Source organism: Alligator sinensis, unplaced genomic scaffold, assembly GCF_000455745.1.
Source record: "Alligator sinensis unplaced genomic scaffold, ASM45574v1 scaffold471_2, whole genome shotgun sequence".
NCBI lineage: Eukaryota > Metazoa > Chordata > Crocodylia > Alligatoridae > Alligator > Alligator sinensis.
The window spans coordinates 2020610-2044376 of record NW_005842143.1 but is presented as its reverse complement, the minus strand read 5'-3'; the positions used below and the strand labels follow the sequence as shown (position 1 = coordinate 2044376).

At 44.0% G+C, this 23767-nt stretch overlaps 1 protein-coding gene across 1 annotated transcript in view; it reads left to right on the top strand.

Moving 5' to 3' along the window:
• Positions 1 to 23767, top strand: part of XPR1 (xenotropic and polytropic retrovirus receptor 1) — a 199453-nt gene that overhangs the window by 157398 nt on the left and 18288 nt on the right. Inside the window, exons 9-10 of the mRNA XM_014520716.2 lie at positions 7721 to 7886; positions 9946 to 10140. Coding sequence (XP_014376202.1) covers positions 7721 to 7886; positions 9946 to 10140 — 361 coding nt within the window. The remainder of the gene's footprint in view (positions 1 to 7720; positions 7887 to 9945; positions 10141 to 23767) is intronic.

The following is a 23767-nucleotide window of genomic DNA, read 5'->3' as shown; positions in this document are numbered from 1 at the left end:
AGGGGGTCAGGCTAGATGATCTGTTCAGGTCCCTCCTGACCCTAGCTACTATGAAACTACCCCATTTATAAAATTATGTCAGTCATTTGGTATCAGTAATCTTTGCCCTTCTTTATTTACCACTTCCCCAAGCCCTTGTGTTATCTGTAAACTTTATCCGTCATGATTATATGTCATCTTCCAGGTTATCAATAAATGTTACATAGCATGGCATCAAAACACAATTCCTTTGGGACACCACTAGAAATATGCCCATTCAAAATGATTATCCATTTGTAATTACGCTTTGAAGTCTCTTGGTTAGTTTTTAATCTGCTTAATGTGTGCCATGTTGATTTTTTTTTTTTTAATTGTGTTTTATAATATGCTAGTTTCTTGTGGAAAATATCATGGCACAAAGTCAAAAGCCATATGAGTCTTAGGATCAGTACTAACACCTTAATCAATGAACTTTTAATGCCATATATCCCAAGATAGGATCTAGCTTTTAGAAAGATATCCTGACTGTTTTTTTTTTTAAAAAGAAGAAAAAGTTAAAAGAAAAAAACGTTAAAAATGGGCAAGATAACTTATGCCAATCAACTTTCATATCAGCAAATTCATTATTGTGCCCAGGATCAATGTCTGGCTGACAGGTCTGTAATTACCTAGGTTGTTCCATTTACCCTTTAAAAAAAATATTGGCATAACAGTCACTTCCTTTCTGTCCCCTGGACATTTTACAGTATTTCCAGATTTATTAAAAATCAACATTAACTGCTCAAAGAGCCTTTTGGCTGTTTCTTCTTAATCTCTAGTAGATTATTTGGACATGTTTACTTAATGCTTTTATGTTTGAAGCAAGGAATTTTTTTGGATAATATCTGTTAGGATAAAATCAGATAAGCTTTCAAATGCAAAGCATTCTTATATTCAATATTTAAAAGCTTTTTTAATTACCGCTGGAATGGAAAGCATCTCATAAGTCATCATATGATAAAACTAGAGGTGCACCAATATATTGGTCTCATATCAGATTGGCATTGATAAAAGGAAAAATAACATTATTGGCTATCAGCTTTTTTTGGCCAGCGTAGCCAATAATGTTACTGATAAATGCCGTGTGCATGTGTGCAGCTACCATGCATGTGGCCAAGAATGCAGTCCAGCAGCTTGAAGAGCAGCGCCCTTCAGGTAAATCGGGGGGCGGGGAGGGGAGAGGGCCTGGAGGGCAGATCAAGGCCCCCATGGCAAAGGATAAGTAGGGCAGGGGCAAGGGCAGGAGCTGCCCAGCCAAGGTGGTGAATGGGACCCTGGGGCCAGGAGTGGGACAGAGCTGTGGATAGTTTGTCTAGGGGGAGCAGGGGGTGGGGACAAACTGCATACACCCCTGGGGGAGACATGGGGAGCATGTGAGCCCCCAGATTTGTGCATGGGGTGGAGGTAGGCTGCCCACTGTAGGCTTGGGGCCAGGGGCTGCCCCAGCCTTTTTTCAGTGTGGGGCCTGGGCTCAGAATGGACAGGAACGGGACAGGCTCAGCTGTGTTGGGGCAGGCAGGCGGTGGCACTGGGAGGGGTGGCTAATAGTCCCCCAAGCTCCCCCTAGTGCTGGCCCTGCTCAGGGCTCTCTGCTGCCTTTCCCTTGGGAGCCCTGGACTGGCCATGCACTCCCTGCCTGCCCCACAGCGGTGGGGCTCCCAAGGGAAAGGCAGCAGAGTGAAGTGCCCTGAGCAGGGGCAGTGTTGGGGGGGGGGGGGGGCAGAATTCCCCATAGCCACCCCTCCCAGCACCACCGCCACTGCACACAGCTGTGCCCAACCCGTGCCCTCCTGCTCTGAGCCCAGCCCAGCCCCCTGTAGGGAAGCGGCTGGCACAGCCCCTGGCCCTGAGTCCACAGTAGGCAGCCTGCCTCTGCTCCACACAAATCCAGGGGGACTCATGTTTCCCCACCATACCCCTTCCCTCCCCCACACCCCTTCCTTTCCACAGACTTACATGCAGGAAGCTGCTCTCCAAGCTGCCAGGCTGCATTTCTGTAAATCAGCTATCGGATCAGTATCGGTCAATATGGCTGGTTAACAATCAGCTATTGGTATTGTCCAAGAAAATCTTTATCAGTGCACCTCTAGATAAAACAACATTGTCTAGTTTTTTCCCCAAGATACAGAACAGAAATATTTTGTGATATAGCTTTGTCAGCATAATTGTCTCAATACATAATTGTACCAACTTAATATAAGTATCTAACTAATTTACTTAGTAAAAATGGTGCAAAAATTGTGTAGGACAGCAATTTGGTTTGCTAAGGGTTTTGTCTGCATACAGAGTTAAGTGACCTAGGGTATTTCTCTCAGCACTAAATTAGCTTGTGCAGAGTTGTGCGCTACTGTGGCTAGCCTGCTTCCAGTACCCAAACCAGCTTGTTAAAGCTAGCTCGTGTATCTCTACATTATATTTCAGTCTAGACATACCCTCAAGTGAGCTGGCCCCTGTGGAACTGAGTTGTAGGACGGAATGCCTCAACAAAATGCAAGGGCATTTTAATGGTGGAAAATGACACAGTACTTTTAAATGTGTCTCATGCAAAAAGCAGACAAACCACATAAACAGTAGCTGTTAAGTTTTTCTAATTTTTATTATATGTAATTTGCTGACTGGGTGTACTCTAATGCATACCACAATCACCAAAAGTTATGTGGGATATGAAGAGGCTGTGAATGCTGTGGTTTCTGGAGTGGTGTCCTTGCAGATTCTGTTCTTAGTGTGCATATGCCTCATACAGTAAATAGGTTTACATTACCAAGCTTCACTCTGCTGGAGATGAAGTGAAGTTCTGCATTCTTGATATAGTGCACGAATGGCATTTTATTTGGATAGTGGAGGTATATTTTGTCGCCGCCGAGAGCCGCGGCGCGGGGTTCGGGGCTTTAGGAGCCCTAATCGGTGGGCGGGTACTTGTGACGCTTGGGGTGGAATCAGGTACTCAAGCGTTTTGGTTAAACAAAAGGTTGTTTACTTGCACTGCTCGTACAGCGCAGGTCAGATGCTTGCTTCGGTTACGGTTACAAACTTGGGTCGGGCAGAAATTACAAAGATGTTGGTCAGTCTGCAAATGTGTTCGGGGTGTTCAGGCCGGCAGTCGTCTTACGTCTTGGGTGGGGGTGTGCTAGGCCCCCTTGGGTCGGTGACGGGGAGTCCTTAGTGGTTGATCAGGCCGCTAAGTTCGCTCTAAGACACACGTGGAGTTTGCTAGGCTCCACAGTGTACTCAGAGTTCTCCACGAGGTGTGTGTGGAGTTCTCCAACTTGGGCAGAAACTGCTTCAACCTCTTATATGGCTAGCAAGCCAATTGCTGGTCACCACGTAGGAATAATTTAAAACTGGCCAATAATAATGTGAATTTGCATATGAGTGGCGGGAACTTTTTTCTAAACTGTAATTTTCCACTATTGTAGCATTTGGTTACTGGGTTCAGGCATAAGGGAATTTTCCTCCATGACTTAGTTACTGCCACCAGAATGATTGACAGCAAAACTATGCCATATGTATCGAACCCATGGAATTTTCCTCTGTGCTATGTCATTTCTCCTCTGGGCTATACCAATTCTCCTCTGTGCTATAGGCATCTAATTAATGGGTTCTGACGTATTTCTGAAAGATTCTTTTCTACTGGTGGCATTTGCTGACAAAGTGAAGAGGCAATCTGCATCCATCTAGAGATTATCAAGTGTATGTGGCTGCATAAGAATTTAGGTTAAGTACAGATAGTCAGAAAGGCACTGTGATTCAGTCTTCACAGATTAGTAAACTGAGTAGGTTGAACCAATAAGCAAGTGGACAGACATTTGCTTTTGATTCCAGAAATGCAGCCACATGCCTGCCAAATGCAGGCCAAAAGCCAAGGGGCGCTAGAGCATGCCTCCTTGCTTGGCCGGAGCAGACAGCTTGAGCCAAGGCTAACCTACCCACCCTGTGAGTGAGAGGTTTATGGGGGAGGTGAAAAGCATCCCGTGAGTTGACTTGAATTGGAGGGGATCTGGGACAGAAGTTCAATAAACCGATTAAACCCAGACCAGTTTAGTCTGATACTACATCTATCCTGGCTTATTTTAAACCAGTTTCAGCCATTTTGAAAGCCATTCATCTGCTGTGAACTTCTGTTTTGTTACAGATTTGAACTGGTTTCTGATCACTTATACCGGTTTATGTGTAATTTCTGTCCCTGGCCTTAAGAGTTAGTCGGGAAAAATTTCCTTGGCCAGTCCTTTTGACTTAAGTACAGCCAGTCAAAAGGCCGAGGCTGAATTGATTCAATATTTGCAGGTTAGTCTAAGGTGCATAGATTAAACCTATAAGCAAGTGAACAGACATTTACTTTTGGTTCTGGAAATGCAGCCACATGCCTGAAACCAAAAGCTGGCAGGTGTAAGAGCACACCTCCCAGCTTGCTGGTCACTGCCGAAGGGAAGGAAGGGAAGCTGGAAGGGAAGCCCTCCCTGGCCTGCAGCAACCCTAACCGTGGTCTGCCTGGCTGTGGCATGGGGTGGAGGGGAAGCCCTCAGAGGCTTTCCTCCCTGCTTCCCGCCCAAGCATAGAGCAGGGGGCTTGGCCAGGCCCCAGTCCAGCCTGGCACAATGAGGCAGAGGGGAGGATGGGGGTTTAAACCCCCTCCCTTGCCTGCACCAGGCCCCAGTTAGGGTCTGCCTGGTGGGGGCGGAGGGTGGAAGGAAAACCCTTAGACATTTTTCCCCCCTGCGCTTCCTGCCCAAGTGAAGAGCAGGGGGCGTAGCCAGGCCTCAGCCCAACCCAGCCCAGCAGCCTGAGGGCTTTCCTCCCACCCCCCAGATCCCAGCTGGGGTTGGTGCCGGGCTGGGGCCTGACCACACACATACTCTCCGCTTGGCAGAGGAAAAGCCTGGGAGGGGTTGCGTCCCTTTGTCAGGCAGACCCTGGCTGGTTTCCGGTGCCAGGTTCCTCCCCCACCACCCTCTTCTCAGCCAGCCTGAGCATTGATAGTGCTCCAGCTAGGGAGCAGAGGAGTAGAACAGACAGCACAACTCAAGGCTGCAAAGCATCCTGGGATGCTGGGGGACTGTGAGTTAACTTGAACCAGGAGGAGGTCCAGGACAGAAATTGCATAAACCAGTTTGACCTGAATTAGTTAAGTCTGCTACTACATCCAACCAGGTTTATCTTAAACCAGTTTCAGCCATTTTAAAAGCAGTTTAAGTGCACTGAATTTCTGTTCTGTTACAGGATTAAGCTGGTTTCTGATCACTTAAACCAGTTTGTGTAACTTCTGTCTGTAGCCTGTTTTGGGTTCAATAGATTCTGCTGCTTCTGTGTAATAGTGCCATATTTAAGAGGTGTACAGCAGCAATATGAAGCTCAGCCCACATTCACTACTCACCATTTCCTCAGTGTAGGCCTTCATAATGAATTCCAGTTTTCGTAGAGCTGTCCTGTAGTCACCTATTAAGTAGAACTGCTCAGGCCCACTTCAGGTAAACAAACCAATTCTCAACTAGGATGCCATAGTACCCTGGGGTGCTTTGAGATCCTTTCAAGGATCTACAGGGTCTACACAATGGTAGCAGTGTTCGGTGTGCCAAACATGCTTCTTCACAAGGTAAACCCAGAGATTTCAAATAGGAATCAATTGTGTTAAAAATATTCTGACCTACTGGGGTCTTTTGGGGCATTTTTAGACGTGCATGTGATGCAGCAACCAGCACTGCATCACGTGCATTTGTATAAATGGCAAAATGCGTGTCAGCACTGAGAAAATGGTGGTGGCTACCGCATTTTGCCGTTTATACAAATGCATGTGAGGCAGCGCCAGGCACGCATCAGCTTGCATGCAGAACAGACTTGATCATTTGAGTCTGCTGCGACATGCTGGATCTCCGGCATTGCAGCACAAAAAGGTATGTATCTAAATGCCCTCTGCATTCTGTTTCAACAGAAAAAAATACTCTTTTATTTTTTCCATAATCAAAAAATAAGCGAAAACAGAGCTGGCATTCTCTGAAGTTTGCCTTGAGTCTAATGAGAGGTGCCTTGAGTTAACAGAGGAACTTATGTACATGCCTGATGCCTGTAACTATTTTCTCTTCAGACTTCTACCCCTTCAGCATTCATCTTTAGAGGAGTATACTATTAAGATTGGCTTTCTTCAATATTTTCATTAATGCAGAGCTTCATAAATTTCTGAACTACAGGACAGTGCTGGTGCTATCATTTTGAGATATTGGATGTTGGTTACTATAACTAACCATACAGGACAAATTGTAATCAAAAGTAATGAAGCATGAAAACTGCCTGGCTTAAAAGGAGTCTAAGTGCTGTTGTGGCTGGGAGGAAAAATGGGCTGGCATTCAGAAGGGAGTCTGAGTTATAGTGTTTCCCCTGCTCCTTAACCCTTACCATTGTTGGCCCACAGTTGAAGAGACATCTGCTCTGAGGTGTTATATGGTGTGTTAAATTGGATAAAGATCAAATTAGTGAACAAGGTGTTGGTTCAGAATTTTAGATAGCAGGTAGGGAAGGGATGGAAGAAAAGCATGGGAGGAAGTTCAGGCAACTTCCTGAGAAGAAGCAAAAGGAGTGGGAAAGACTGGTTATGTAAAACACTCTAAATTTGCAGTAGGATTTGAGCATTTACTTGGAAGATCTTTCATAGATTCATAGATGTTAGGGTCGGAAGGGACCTTAATAGACCATCGAGTCCGACCCCCTGCATAGGCAGGAAAGAGTTCTGGGTCTAGATGACTCCAGCTATGCTCTCTGCTAGCTTGTGGCCATTATTTCTTGTAACCCCTGGGGGCGCCTTGGTGAATAAATCCTCACCAATTCCCTTCTGTGTCCCTGTGATGAACTTATAGGCAGCCACAAGGTCGCCTCTCAACCTTATCTTGCGGAGGCTGAAAAGGTCCAGGTTCTCTAGTCTCTCCTCATAGGGCTTGGTCTGCAAGCCCTTAACCACACGAGTGGCCCTTCTCTGGACTCTCTCCAGGTTATCCGCATCCCTCTTGAAGTGCGGCGCCCAGAATTGCACGCAGTTCTCCAACTGCGGTCTGACCAGTGCCCGATAGAGGGGAAGTATCACCTCCTTGAACCTATTCATCATGCATCTGCTGATGCACGATAAAGTGCCATTGGCTTTTCTGATGGCTTCGTCACACTGCCGACTTATGTTCATCTTGGAGTCCACTAGGACTCCAAGATCCCTTTCCACTTCCGTGCCACCCAGCAGGTCATTTCCTAGGCAGTAGGTGTGCTGGACATTTTTCCTCCCTGGGTGCAGCACTTTGCATTTCTCCTTGTTGAACTGCATTCTGTTGTTTTGTGCCCACTTGTCCAACCTGTCCAGGTCTGCTTGTAGCTGTTCCCTGCCCTCCGGCATGTCCACTTCTTCCCATAGCTTTGTGTCATCTGCAAACATTAGTCATCTTGGCTTAGTCTTAAGCAATTCAGAAGTCCTCAGCCAGGGAGGAAAGGGTGGATAACTGAACTCAAGAGAAGAGATGGATGGCTGAAAAAGGACATTTGGCTCTTGTAAGGGATGAGACTTTTTTCTCCACTGACATAAGAAGTAATGGAACAACGATTGTTCTGGGAGATAGAGCAGTATTTCACGTTTATTCAGCCTGGTCTCATCCCTTGCAGTACCTTGTTGATTTGTTTTCCTGGTATTTTTCATGTAAATGCTGTTCTTTTTTTCCCCTTTCTTTCTTTTCAGTTCCGGGTATTCACAGCTCCCTTCCATAAGGTAGGCTTTGCAGATTTCTGGCTGGCCGATCAGCTCAACAGCCTAGCTGTGATACTTATGGACCTCGAATACATGATCTGTTTCTACAGCTTTGAACTGCAGTGGAATAACAATGCTGGACTTGTGGCTGTCACAGGTATAGTAGTGATCAGGGAGAAGATGAGATGGTTGTATGTATGATCTCACTGTATAAATAGCTTGGAAAATCTTGAGGATGCAAACCGAGAACTCTCACAGGTCTTGATCTCTTTCAGAAAAAAATTACCAATAACATAAATTATTTCAGTGTAATTGGTGTTTCTTCTAAACACAGTCCTAGAAATGTAATTTTTCTATCCCTTAAAACCTTCTAGAAATACCCCAGTTTACCAATCTGACAGTTACAGCCTGACGCTAAGACAGGTGTGACCTTTGTGTATTTACCAAAAGATTTTGAAGTTTGTTTTCTCAAATGGAAAGAAGAAGCAATTTTCAAGGCACTAGTAAGTTTTTGTTTTGTTTCGTTTTGTTTTTTTTCCACACAGGCTCCCAACTGTTCAATTATACTTAGCCTGTAGCTGTTGCTTAGTGCTAAACTGAGTCCTATAAAGTGGTCCACCAGGACTGCAGAATGAAGAGGGAGAATGTTCTGATAAGGAATTTTTTTCCCTGGCAGTTACCCTGAGGGTCTTCTTTATTCCTTATATACCCCTGTGAGTTCCCTCTTGGCTTATCAGTATTTTTCGAGGGTTTGTCATACTTCCTGAAGCTGAGTTAGGGCTCCTTTTTCAGCTAGAAGAGTTGAGGTGGGAGAGAGGGAGAAGGGCGAAGGGCAGTACACAGCCTGCATCCATATTATTTCCAGCTGGGGTACAAGAAGTATTGTCTGAATTCTAACTGGTACTCCTGGTGGCAAAATGCTAACTTTGTGCCTGGAGACAGTGTGCACTATTTTATTTTTAACCAGCAACTACTGACGCACAGTTTTATCAGTGAGTTCTTTAACATTTATTGAGAAAATTTGCAACATGATTTCGGTCTGCATTGGCATTAGCTTAATTTCTTCATTCTGGCGTATTTCAAAACTTTTCATTCAGCCATGTTGGGGTCCCAGTCTAAAACTCTTGCCTATAGGCTGGACTTTAAATAAATAAAATCTATTAATAAAACAAGCAAATGTGTAGATTATATATTCCATCAAAGTGAAAACTAGAATAAGGGTGCAGTGCCTGTAGGAGAAATATTGACTAACAGATCTGTTTCCACTGGGTTGAGAAAATAAATAGTTTTTGCATATTGATGACCTGATTTTTTTTCAAGTGTGTTTATTGAAAAGCAGGTCCTTAATGGCTAGTTAAAAACAGGTTCAAGAATGTAATATACCTAGAAATGTATATGTTGCTCCTGAATTTTCTGCTAAATGATGGTACGTTTTCTTTTGGAGGCACAAACTCAGATTCTTTGGCTATATTTAAAGGGATACACTGAACTTAAAACCAGCCTTTTTTAAGTGATCAAAAGGATGTTTCATATACTCTGTACCTTCCCTTGAGTACACCTGCTAAGTTTCAGGGCAGTCTCCTATATGTTCATGGAATTCAGTGTAGACGAGGCTCTCTTGTCATTCCTTCCTTTCCCCTTGTTTCTATATGGAAATAACCACGCAAACAGGAGAATTGGTAACATGGGTGATTGCGTGCTGGCAATATACAACGTTAGAGAACAAATACTTACATTTTTATCTCCTGCTTATGCTAATTTTAGAAGTTTGTTAAAAAAAAAAAAAAGAAAGATTGGAAATTTTTTTTCTGACTGAAGGGTGATGCTTATCTCCTTAAAATCTTGCATTGAGCTGTCAAGTCATTAGAGGAAAGCTGTCATGTCATTAGAGGGTGGAACATTTGGGGCCAGATCCTATACTACCTCCATAGTCTTAGGCACCTAAATGTGATCATGGTCCACCCCACTTAAGTGCTCAAATATATATTAATGCAAAAGGTGGATGAGTCCTCATCCTCTTCCTTGCTGTTTTCTGAGACCTAGCATTAAGGCTAAGACTATGGCATATTACAAAAAATAGACCTGTTAACAGTATTTTGGGGGCTCAAGCAAGGTGAAATAAAATTGCATTTCAGCACCTAAGGCTACTTAATGAGGCAAAGAGGATATTTTAATTTTTTTTTTCCACATGAATTGAAATCTCTTTCCTCTTGCAGAGCGCAAGATTTGTAACAGCTACTCCTACGGAGTGCGAGCAGTTGTCCAGTGTATCCCTGCTTGGTTGCGATTCATCCAGTGCCTGCGCCGTTATCGTGACACCAAACGGGCCTTTCCTCATCTGGTTAATGCTGGCAAATATTCTACCACGTTCTTCATGGTGACGTTTGCAGCCCTCTACAGCACTCACAAAGGTACTGGATTTGGTTATTTCTCAAAGCTGTGGAACATCCATATTGCCTTGTCTGCCTGTGTTCCTCAGTCTTGTTTCTCCCTTTTGGGATTTTTTAGGTTCTGACTTTTGAGGGAGACATAACTATGGCTGGTACAAATCACTTCCTCACATGAGGATGAGGTGTGACAGATAGATATAAAAGATATAACAATGCAGTAGAACTGACTAGTGTGGGTCGAGCTACTGTAAGTCATTATTAAAATCATTTAACTTTAAATTTCAATTCTGGCATTAATTTAGTCTTGCGCTGGCTTTGGAAACTCAGTGAAATGGGACTCCTTTAGCATTTGTTCATAGATTCATAGATGTTAGGGTCGGAAGGGACCTCAATAGATCATCGAGTCCGACCCCCTGCATAAGCAGGAAAGGGTGCTGGGTCTAGATGACCCCAGCTAGATGCATATCTAACCTCCTCTTGAAGACCCCCAGGGTAGGGGAGAGCACCACCTCCCTTGGGAGCCCGTTCCAGACCCTGGCCACTCTAACTGTGAAGAAGTTCTTCCTAATGTCCAATCTAAATCTGCTCTCTGCTAGCTTGTGGCCATTATTTCTTGTAACCCCCGGGGGCGCCTTGGTGAATAAATACTCACCAATTCCCTTCTGTGCCCCCGTGATGAACTTATAGGCAGCCACAAGGTCGCCTCTCAACCTTCTCTTGCGGAGGCTGAATAGATCCAGTTTCTCTAGTCTCTCCTCGTAAGGCTTGGTCTGTAGGCCCTTAACCATACGAGTGGCCCTTCTCTGGACCCTCTCCAGGTTATCCGCATCCCTCTTGAAGTGCGGCGCCCAGAATTGCACGCAGTACTCCAACTGCGGTCTGACCAGCGCCCGATAGAGGGGAAGTATCACCTCCTTGGACCTATTTGTCATGCATCTGCTGATGCACGATAAAGTGCCATTGGCTTTTTTGATGGCTTCGTCACACTGCCGACTCATGTTCATCTTGGAGTCCACTAGGACTCCAAGATCCCTTTCTGCTTCCGTGCCACCCAGCAGGTCATTCCCTAGGCTGTAGGTGTGCTGGACATTTTTCCTCCCTAGGTGCAGCACTTTGCATTTCTCCTTGTTGAACTGCATTCTGTTGTTTTCTGCCCACTTGTCCAACCTGTCCAGATCTGCTTGCAGCTGTTCCCTGTCCTCCGGCGTGTCCACATCTCCCCATAGCTTTGTGTCATCTGCAAACTTGGACAGAGTACATTTCACTCCCTCGTCCAAGTCACTGATGAAGACATTAAAGAGTATCGGTCCAAGGACCGAGCCCTGCGGGACCCCACTTCCCACACCCTTCCAGGTCGAAACTGACCCATCCACCACGACTCTCTGGGTGCGGCCCTCCAGCCAATTCGCCACCCACCGGACTGTGTAGTCATCCAAGTCACAGCCTCTTAACTTGTTCACCAGTATGGGGTGGGATACCGTATCGAAGGCCTTCCTGAAGTCTAAGTATACGACATCCACCCCTCCTCCTGTGTCCAGGCGTTTCGTAACCTGGTCATAAAAAGAAACTAGATTGGTCAGGCACGATCTGCCTGCCACGAACCCGTGCTGGTTTCCCCTCAGCATAATTTGTCCTGCTGGGCTCTCACAAATGTGAGCCTTGATAATTTTTTCAAAGACTTTGCCAAGGATGGAGATGAGACTGACTGGCCTATAGTTGCCTGGGTCCTCCTTCCTCCCCTTTTTGAAAATGGGGACCACGTTGGCCCTTTTCCAGTCCTCCAGGACTTGGCCCGTGTGCCACGAGCTTTCAAATATTCCCGCCAGTGGCTCTGCAATGATGTCAGCCAGTGCCTTCAGCACCCTCGGATGGAGCTCATCCGGGCCTGCCGACTTAAAGGCATCCAGTTCATGAGGAACTGCCATCTCTCATTTTTTCTATTAGTTTTCCTCTAATAAAATGTTAATAAAAGAAATTACCTAATGAGGGGCAGTAGGATTTGCCTTCCTCTCCCCAAAGTGGGAGTTAAGAATTCTGGCTTTCTATTAAAATAAATATGAAACCTGCATTTTGGGGAGGAGGAGCACATATGCAATTTTTTAATAGACCCTTTTACTGCACTCTGCCAGCCTGAGATAATTATTTCAAGGTTTTCATTACAAATTGCTGGCATACTCATGTGATTATAATGGGGTTTACAGTGCCAATGGAGAATTTTTAAGGTGAGAGCTCCTTTTAATGAGCCCTTCTTTTTAAAAAGATCCAAAACTCCTAATTGCCTGTACATTTTTGGCTGTGAATGGAGACTGATTTTTTTTGACTGACTCCGTCTAGGAAATGGGCTGAGTTCCTGGAGTTCATAACAAATACTGGTCCCTTGGAACTGCAGGGGTACTATGCTGGAGAAAACTAAACAGAGTTGGCCTATCGTTTGTGAAGTGGGAAAATATGTACAGTACTAAGAAAAAACTCTCTCTGGGCTTCATGTGTATTTTTATCTGTTTCTTTCTCAAGCTGAGAAAGCGTTTCCAACCCATTTAACTGCAGATTGAGCTCCCTGATTCCTCTAGTTCTGTATCTCCGTGGAAACGGCAATTACTTGATTGTGTGCTTGTTGTGAAGGAAAAAGCTTTTAGTTTCTGCACTTCAGGCAGTCATCTTGCTTTTCATTGTTCTTTTTCCCCTAAGTCCTATGTCAGTCAAACTCATTATTCTTTCCACTGAAATACATACTTTTGTATCTGCAGAAATTAGCAACTGCACACATTTGTTAGCCAGTCACTCATTTTTGTATAGGGTCAGAGGTGGGAATAATGGTTGAAAAATCAGAACAATTATACAGAGATTACTTCAAACTATTAAGTTATTTTCTTTCCGGTAGATTCTAGGATTATTAGAAAAACTTGCTGATGACCTGAAAAAAGATTTTAGCCTGAAATGGGTAGAGGCTTGGAAGTCATATGAACAATATGTAAGCTCTGAGAAATATAGATAACATAGTGTTAGTATAAACTATCTGAAGGCTTAAAGTCTAACAGTATTCATAGGTGTGTTCTCTATCTGAGTGTACATGCATAATTTTGCTTACAAAGGTTCAGTAGCAAACTTTTATCTGTGTCCCATGTTTTGTCCCCTTGCTCTTCTCACTGTTGTATCCAAAAATTGCCTCCCATTTGAGGATTACCTGCTTAACTGCTTTTTTTCCCCTTAACAACTCTTCCCATGTTGGAATTAAAGCCCAATTAAAATCCCAGCTCTTAAATCAAGTAACTTCAAGCATAACATCCTGGCTTTAATGCTTAAATGAACTTGCCACATCTTCATTCAGGAATTTTTTTTGTTTCCGTAGGGGTGTTCTGAAAAAGGCAATTGGTCAGGTGCAAGAGAAAAATTACCAGAATGCTCCTATTTAATATGAATTTGACCGTCTCCTAGTCTGTTTAAATTTTGCTCCTGTGCCAGTGTTGCTTATTGAGATTTTCATTGCTAACATGCATAATTTGTGCTTTTCAAATCTCATGTTGAGCAGGCTGAGGGAGGTGTTCACAAGCTGCGGGGACAGGGCTTGTTCTGGTTGCTGAGAGTCTTGTGACTTCTTAGTGGTCACAGCTTGTCTCTGGATCCAGTGTGCCATGAGGAGTCAATACTGTTGCTACTAGGATTCTTTTTGCCAGAGCCCCCCGAAGGATTGACATGGCCCCTTGTCCAATTTGGTATCAAGTGAACTTTAATAGTAATCCCTAAGCTTTATTACAGGTTTCCTCCCTATAATACTACTTGGCAAGCGGTTCCCTAGGCGTTAAAACAGTGACCTTCAGTGGTACTGGCATCAGATCTTCTGCTGGGTGTGTGGGATGCTAGTTTCTGGAACCCATGTTGTTCAAACAACAATTCCGAGGTTGCTCCCCAGGATGGCAACACAAAACTCACGTGTTCCTTTGTTTGTCCATCACTACTGTAACTTCTCTCATCCCATATTGTCCAATCCCTCAGCTCTGTGCCAAGCATTCCTTATATGGTGCATCAATCCCCTGGCACTGTGCCAGCCACATTCCTTATAGGGAAACTGTTATTTCTTGCTCAACTAATGCCCAATCACAGCACTCACATCTCCCAGTGCCACAGAAGGCCCTCTGTTCAATTTTGTTGCTTGGTTCTGGGAAGGCTTGGACTATGGCTAAAAGCCTTAGCATAACTAAGTTTGCCCGCTGCAAATATCACATAGCTGTTGGTCTCATTCAGAATTGCTTGGAAGCCAAGTGGCCATCACGAAATCTTTCAAAATCAATAACTGAAAACTTGCTACTCTAACATGTGAAATAATTTATTAAAAATGACAAAACCAAACCCTAAACACATACCCTGGAAACTTTGCGCCATCTCATTAGTGCTGTGGTACATGCTGTACCTGTCAAGACTGCAGACTTGTGGATATGCTTAGATTTTCAGTTCCTATCGGATGGAAGTTAGTTGGTTTATTTTTGTACTATCTGACTTGAAATCACTATTTGACATCACTTGAAAGCTAGTTGCACTTCATCCCCAGACTTGTTTTTTGTCTGGATGGGTATGGTGCATGGGAATGCTCACCCAGAATAATCAAAAGCTGGGTGGATTGACTTGAATCAAATGACTATACTTTCTCACAAGCCTGCAGTGGTCCAAGCCAGAAGCGACGGGGTGCTAGAACATGCCTCCCTGCTCAGCTGGAGTAGACATCTCAGAACAAGACTAGCCCACCCATGCTGCAAGGTCAGGGTTTGCAGCAGAGGTGCAAAGCATCCTGGGATGCTGGGGTACTGAGTTAATTTGCATCTGGAAGGGATCTGGGACAGAAGTTTGATAAACCAATTTAACCTAAATTAGTCAAGTCTGATACTACATCCATCCAGGGTTATCTTAAACCAGTTTTGGCTATTTTGAAAGCAGTTTATGTGCACTGAGCTTCTGCTGTGTTACAGATTTGAACTGTTTTCCAATCACTTATACCAGTTTACATGCAGTTTCCTTCCACAGCCTAGGAGTTATCACAGGCATTGGAAAACAGCCCTCAACTGCAGAAAATATCATGTGCCTCCTGAGGGTCATCCACAGACTCATAGCTTACAACCTTTCTCTGATTAAGCTCCAACTTGCTCACTTCTCAAATGATGAATATTTGCAAACTAACCTGCAAAGATTGAATCGATTCAGCCTCAGGCTTTTTGACCGTCTGTACTTAGCGCTAGACTCTTGCATCCAGCGTCAAATCTTAAAATAGAGTGCATGACCTCTTGTGCCCTGTCTGAAAAGTTTGGCCTCCTGAGCTAGATGTATCTTTGTAAATTAAATTTCTTATTCCGGAGGCCAGACCATTACAGTCTACAAGAAGAAAGCAGATGCAAACAATGGTGTGAAAGTTTTTGAAGTTGGAACAGGCAATGATGCATGAACCATAAAGTGAGGATGATGATGATTATGACAAAAGGTTATAAAAATCAAAAATCGAATTAATCTTCCGCAGTGAAGCGTAAGTTCAAATAGTTCTCCTTAATTGTTCATACAGAACATCATGCAGCCTGTAACTTAGTTCTTGATACACTCATGAATTCAATATACATGATGACCATAAACTGCATCCAACTGGAGGGCTTGATGGCAACATGGTGGAGCTACTCATGGTGGGGTAGCTCCTATGAAATACTATGGTGTGGCAAGCTCCAGAGTAAGGGGAGTATAGGGCGCCTCAAAACCCTAGTCCCCACTGCCTTGTGGGTACTCCTAGGTTGGAGAAAGACTAAGAGACATCACCATGACAGAAACACATCCTCTCTGAGGCATTAGGCAAGTAGCAGCAGTTCTAATCTGTTGCTCTGTGACAGAAGCTACAACCATCAAGGCACTGAACATTTGGACTCAGTTTGGTCTTTGGGCTCTGCCTCAGAGGTCTAAAGGGGGATGGTAGGTCTAGAGCAGCCTTCATCCCTCCATACTCTTGCCTAGGTGTATGCACTTGAAGGTCTTAGGGTAATGGTTGCACAGATCTCTTGTGCATACACCATGATCCAGAGGATCAACAGTTGTCAAGATATACTAGTCACTGATTTAAGAATGAGGAATGGTAGCTATGAACCTGCAGGCCAGAAAAGAAGCTGTTAATCTCCTCCGGAAGGTCAGATGTGATGCATTAGTGGCTGTTCTCAACTCTTATTCTGGCCTTGAATATGTCATAGCTCTTGCAATTGGACTGCTTTTTGCTGTGTATTTTGTACTCTTAAGCAATTTGCAGCTGCTCTCAGACTTTGAAGCGTGTACACATGGATGAGTTGGGACCAAGTTGCTGTGGGATTTTTGCTGGTGATGGGAGAGGGTGTTGAAAGCTCAGAGGGAGTTCTTAAATTGTACACTTATAAGAACATTATGGATATCTGGGTGAGAGGATATTGTATCTGTATGTAGAAAAGAAATGAGATAAGCCAGTAGGCATTAGCTTTTGTCTTATTGAGAAAGTTTGGTTCTTTTGTGTCTCCTACTGAAAAACTTAATAAATCCTTTATATAGTTGCTCATCCAGTGTAAGTACAATGTGCAGGTTGTATGTTATTTGCACCTGCCCCTGTTTTTTTTCTTAGTCATGTTAGCTGTGATCACCAGTTTGTACTAATTCTAGCTGTAGCCTATAGATCATCCAGATCAGGTTAAAAATGAAATTACTAGAGGTGCACCGATACATCGGTCTGATCTTGGATCGGTGCCGATTATAAAGAAAATTTGTTGTATTGGTTATTAACCCAATGGGGCTGATAATTTGGCCAATAAATGCCCGTGCTGTACACAGCCACAGCACAGCACGGAACACAGCTGGCAGCATGGAGAGCTGCCTCCAGCTGGTAAGCCAGAAGGGGAGAGGGGAGGGAAGGGATTTGGTGGGACAGATCAGTGCCCCTGCAGTGAGGGAGGGGGCAGGGGCAGGTGCTGCCCGGGTGGGGGTGTGGGACAGAGGCGCAGCTTGTGGGACAGAGGTGGTTCCCGCCGCTGCTTGCACCCCTGGAGGGCGGGGAAGGGTGTGCCCCCTGGATCTGGACGGGGGATGGGCTGGAGCCAGTGCTGCATGGGGCTCTTCTCCTCAGGGGCTGGGCGCTGGGAGGGCCTGCAGCCACCCCAGATTTCACCACTGCTCTGCTCCCAGCCCCACACCACTAGGCACAGCCCTCCATGTCCCGCCTCCACCCACGCGCTGGGAAGAGCCAAGGCTGCTCTGGGGGGCTGATGGCAGCTGTGGCGCTGGGAGCGGAGCTGCAGCGAAATTTGGGGTGGCTCCGCTCCCATGCCTGCTGCGGCCGCCCGCCACCCGGCACAGCCTTGGCTCTTCCCAGCGCATGGGTGGAGACAGACCATGGAGCCTGGCTGTGCCTGGTGGCGTGGGGCTGGGACCAGAGAGGTGGTGAAATTTGGGGTGTCTGCAGCCCCTCCCAGTGCTGCTGGTGCCCGCTCCAAGCCTAGCCCCTGCCAAGAAGAGCCCTGCGCAGTGCCGGCTCCAGCCTGCCTGCCCGCCCCATGCAGATGTGGGGGTCAGATACTCCCCCTTCCCTTCTCACCCTCCCGGGGCGCCAGCAGTGGTGGGAGCTACCCCGCCACAAGCTGTGCCTCCGTCCCACGCCCCCCCCCCGCCTGGGCAAGCCCTGCCCCCTCCCTCCCTCACCACAGGGGGATTGATCTGCCCCCCCACATCCCTTCCCTTCTCTTCCACCGCACTGGACTTACTAGCTGGAGGCAGCTGTATATCCAATATCAGATTGGTATTGGCTGATATGCCTCCTTAAATATTGGGTATCAGCCCCCAAAATCTTTGTTGGTGCATCCCTAGAAATTACATCTGAGTTAAGGGTGCTGGAGAAGTCATACAACTCAAATTAACTGCGGTGGACAAAAGGCTTTGAAGGAGAGCCTCCCAGGAGCAGCAAACACTAAGAATCTGTGGGAAGAATTTGTACTTTTGTACTTTGTGAAGGGGTGAGGATGGCAAAGAAACCTCATTGTGTAAACATGGTCTCACTGAGTATGTTTACACAGTCAAATATGTGTGTGAGTGCAGCATAGTTGGGCGTCTTCATATTAGCTTTAAGCTACCTAGCAACTGACATATGTATGCAGGATGCCTGGTGGGTTGCATTTGGGTTGGTAGCCTCCACTGATATTTGTGCCGTCATGTCTGCACTACTAATATGATCAGGGCCAGCTAGCTTAAAGCTAGCATACATATACCTACCCATGCTAGTCATACCTTCACGTTGTTGTATTGATATTACCCTTACATAGAGCTAGCCAGAGATTGCTGTATTTAATCCTTACAAAAACTAAGGCATCTTGCAGGTTCTTGCAGTGTGAGGGAATGATTAAGGGCTGGTCTTCATCAGAAACTTTTGCTAGTATAATGAGGTTTATTAGGGAGGGATGTGATTGATTTTTTTGCAGCATTTTTATTCTGGTATGTCCTAGTGTACATGTATAAATTATACTAGCAAAAAAGTACTTTGGCTGGTATAACTGCTTCCATCTGGACAGCCGATATAAGCTATGCCAACCAGGTTTTTTGCTGGTATAAACTGCACCTGTGCTGGCAAACTTTTTCCTTTTTTTCTTTCTCTCATTCAGTTATAGTTTAGTCTGACTTGTGAAATAGGGTGCTGTGTTTAACCTGATGTGATCATTTATTTTTGTAGCACAAAAAAAATTAAATTAGCAGCTTTACTGAAAAGTATATTCTTCTTTCTTGCTACACGTTAAATGCGTTAGTTGCTGTTTAGTGTTGGCATGATTTTTTAAAATAAAGAAATTCTGCCTGCCTTTAATGTTAGTCTCTTCTCTTGTTTAGCTTGATGCCGTTAGTCTCTTCTCTTGTTTAGCTTGATGCTGTTTTGTTCCTGCATTGTCACATACTGAAAAACACCTACCTTCTGTTTTGTTCACAGTTCTGCTAAGTGGACCTAATTTGTACTATCTTCTCAGAAAACAGATCTAGTCTGAGTTTGAATAAATAAGTTCCTTGAGTTGCATTATTGTCACTTACCCGCTGCTCTGCCTGTTTTCTTATTTTATACTATTTGCTGCTGTAATATGTATGTTTCTTCATTAACCTTGATTTTTCATGAATGTCATAAGCAGTAATAATTGCCCCAGATTAAAATTAGCAGTATGAAGTTTTACCTTTTTACCAAAGTAAAAGGTGAAGTGATTTAAACTGCATTTTTGTTGCTTTATTTGAATACCTTTGCCCAATAGAGTCATTGTGGCCTAGGTTTTATTCAGCTATTAATTAACCTCTGCTGAGCTCTTCCAAAACTAATCCACATGGTTTGGAAACTTGAGTCATCACTCTTTCTTTCATACCGCTCCCAATGCCTTTTCCAGTTGATCAAATAATAAGAATGCTGAAAGGGTTGTTGTCAGCAGCTTGGAAAATATGGTGGAGATTCCCTGGTTTATTTTAAGCCATTATAACTTCCACCCACTTCTTTAATTAAGCAGTCTAAGTAACAGACAGTAATTAAAAATTATAGAAGTTAAGTAGACAGCTGCATCATAAGAGAGGTGCTGCTTCTGTACAAGATTTTACTGTTTCTTAAGTGATTTTCTCCATCTGAAGCTCTGCTTTGTTTCTGAAAATGTAAACTAGTTTAAAAACGTGGGTCACATGACCTCATCAAAGGACAGCAAAAACAAACAAGTAATCTTTAGAGTGACTGGATTTTTCAAGTACAGAATTTGGGCACTTGTTACCATGGAGAGGAGCTTATAGCAGGGTTTGGACAGAAGAGTAGAGGCACAAAATATGGGCGTGCTAGTTTTTCAGTCTCTCCCCATCATTCTGATTCAGACAATGCTACTTTCCCATGCTAACATAATTTATCTTCTATATCAAAAGACCTGTAGCCCAGCTATCTTTGCTGAGTTATGATGAATTTAGGAGTACAGCTACTCAGAGTTGCATAATATAGTTGTGCCTCTGATGGTTTTGGTCTGTACTCTCCATAGTTTGTTGCCAGTTTCTACATTGCTGAATACACCAGGCTGATAGGTTATGGGGTATCCCAGATTGCATCCTGCAGTTTGTAGCATATTAGCTAGCCCTGTTCAGTTAATAAGCTGATACATGGAACTAGTAATTGTACTCAAATACACCGGTCTGACTTCTTCCCCCATGGCATGGATGCTGAGAGTTGCATAGAAGACAACTGCTAGAGAAATTAGGACGGTCCCACAGTAACTAGGGATAACTTGACTAGAAGATTATTCTTTCAGCAGAAAGAATGGAAAGAGTTGGTAGGACAAGGTGAACTAAGATCCAGTGGTTGTCCAGAGGCTATTAGTAAGACCATAGTCAAAATTACAAAAAATATGTTCTAATGGAACTCTTTGTATGGAAAAAAACATTTTAATAGAAAACTGAAGTCAGTACTTGTCAGATCCTGTTTTCAAACTGTTATCTTGATCCAATTTCCCAATTTTTCATCTGTATCTTTCCTCCAGTTAGAATTTGATTAATTGGATTGTTAGGTATCACTGGTGCTTGATGCACAAGTAAGAGTGACCTATTGGAGAAATTCAAACTAATTTTAAAATGTATTGGTTTCTTTCTTTATATTTTTCATCTAGTTCACAGTTGCATAATGTGCTAGCAACTCTAGAAAAGGAGCAAGTGGGAGGTGATAATTTGGAGCCAAAATGTGCAATGTCTGTCACAGTAATTGTTGTGAGCAGGGATGAATTTTGTTTGAAACCCTGTCCTCCCATGCCCAGGAGGACTTCAGTAATGAGTTGTGTTCATTAGCCAGTCTTTCTGATCCTTTCAGTCAGTGCAGTGGCAGCGTCATTAGTGAAGAATCTGAGGCATTGCCATGGGCAAACATTTTCATTGTGGCCTTTGACCTTGTTCCAACTTTGGCAATTCTGCCATTGCAGGATTGTCAGCTAGCTAGCTTGGCTTCTGAAAACTAAATTGCTAGGTAATCTCATTGCATAAGTACCCTTTCTGATGCCATGTTAGAGGGACTTAAGAGTAGAATGGGGAGGGGGGAAGGAGCAGCAACACAATAGGGTTTTGTTCAGGTTGCTGTGGGACCAAACCGTCTGTCCAAAGAGTCTACAGCTTGCCTACAGCATGTATTCCTTGTAAAGGAAATGCAAGATGACTGAGGCCATAGCATATACTTGGTGGAGAAGAACTCCAGGGTAGTATTAAGTATTTGTGGAACACTGCTAAACCCTGAAGGTCTGCACAGCTAAGACACACAATTCTAGAAGAAAGTTTTTCCCTCGTATCAGGTCTATCAGCATCAAATAAAACCCTTCACAGTTTCAGTACCCTGACAATAGGGAAGAAATCTCATTGTCCTACCAACAGGGTGATTGAATTGGTCACAAGACTTGAGACGGTTGAATTTTAACAGCTATAATTTCAAAAACTCTCTCTATACTGCTTAATATAGTCTTCAGTTAATGGTGACCAGAAAGTGACAGGATTAATGAACAAAGTATGAGAAGGAAGGATGATGTGGTTGTCTTTCATTTCATGAGCATTTAAGATGGGAAAGGTCTTTTTGTAATGGAACTTCCTAAGAAAAGCAATTTACTATATCAGTAATTTTTCCTTTCAGAGCTGCAAAACTGGAATTTTTCCAGCGGTATTTTTTTTATTTTGCTACTTGAATGCTACTTTTGAATTAGAGGTTACCAAAGCACTTTACAAGCCTTGTGTAATAGAGTATTGCATCTGACCACAATGGGTACATATAGACATTCATGAAGGTTAGATCACGTTAAAAATGGCCACCCAATCTAACTTAGTTTGCGCAGGTGCAGACCCTACACTTAGATCCCTAGTTAGGTGGATCTAAATGTGAACTTTACAGAAATTTAGGAAGTTTAGATCAGTCTAAAAATGGCCAACCCAATCTGAATTAGCCCTCCCTCCAAGGTAGTCTAATTTAGATTGAGTCTAGAGAGACCAATCTAACTGAACTTTTGTACACAGCCCCAGAACTTGGAAAGCCCAGCTGCTGGCTTTTCTTACTGCTTCCACCCCCAGACCAGCCAGCCAGCCCCTCCCCCACCATGCTCGCCATCCCTCCCCCTGCTCATCCTACCAGCTGCTCTCAGGGCTAGTTTTATCAGCTTTTGCTGGTGTCAGGAAGTGATCAAAGTAAGTTGTGGGGGAGGTGTAGGTGTCCCAGTGGTGGTACATCTGGGTGTGGGGAGAGGTGGGGCTAAATATAGCCTCTGGTCTGGGGGGAGGAGGAGGAGAGTCTTCCCATCCCCTTCCAAGGTCCCCTGTGGACCCTACTAGTCCCCTCTTCCCCCCCATCCTGCCAAACCATCTGGTCCCCATGAACCTCCCACAGACCCTACTAGCCCCGCCAATCCTTCTGATCCTCCTCATAGACCCCTCTTGCCCCCCAGATTTCTCCTCCCCTCAAAGACTTACTTTGGATCAGGTGGTCATTTTTAACTCGGTCTAACCTCCCCCTAACTTTCCAAATGTCTGTATGTACCCAACTCGTAAATCATTTTTCTGAGAGGCGATAGGTCACAACAGTATTTGACCTGATGATCCTTTAACCAAAACTTTCTAAAAGAGAATGTACAGGAAAATGCATCTTCTGCAAGAGTTGAACACCAATAAATCATGCTTCATGAATGTGCTTGAGAAGTCACTAGGAAAGAGATCAGACCCAGTCTGACAGAAATTACAGCACCTTTTTTGTTTCTTCTTTGTAATTAAAGCATCTCTCTCCTGATTGTGCTACAAATATAAATGGTGAAATAGTTGTGTCGGTTTATATAAGCAAACTTCTGAAACCAGCATTTCTTCTACCCTGCAAATAATGGTCCAGACTTTCATAGATATTTTACTCCAAACCAAAGTTCTTTATGAAGGTCATAAGGGGTAACTCCCTTTTACAGGTATAGAAGGGTTGGGGTGTTGTTGTAGCTGTGATGGCCAGGAAATGTCCAAGAGATAAGACTTTTTGTTACATCTTTCATTGGACCAATTGTATAGTTGGGAGAGTTCTTAGACAAGCTTTTGGGTATTGGGTGCTCTTCCTCAAGTGACCTCAAGTACAGGTGACCTGAGGAAGGACATCTGATGCCAAAAAGTTGGCCCAGTAAAAGTTATTCCAGAAAGCCTTGCCTCTCTCAAGTCTTTTACAGTTATGAAATCTGATGCACAAAGAGGCTGAATGACTTTTGCACAATCTCTGAGGGAAGAAATACTGGTATTGTCTCCTGCTAGTTTTCTTATTGCAGCACATCTTGCCATGTTGCAGTGCACGGTGCCTTGAGACCATAAAAAGATTAGGAAGATTTGCAATGAAGATATTTCCACGTGAAACCTTTGCTTCCAAAGCACCTACCAAAGATTAAAAAGGTGTATTGTCTATAGGCTGTTTCCCTGCAGGAGCAACAGAATCCATTCTAATATGCAAGCATTGCTGTTAGAGACATCTTTCCCCTGTTGTTAGGCTAATACTGTCACTTCCTTGTTGATATGCTGACTTCCTATGGGATCCATAAAACTGGATTTCAAGCAGTTACTGGTTGGCAGTAAATGTGCTTATGGGTTGCATTATTAATGTCATTCTGACAGTTGTTTTCATGTATATGAGTAA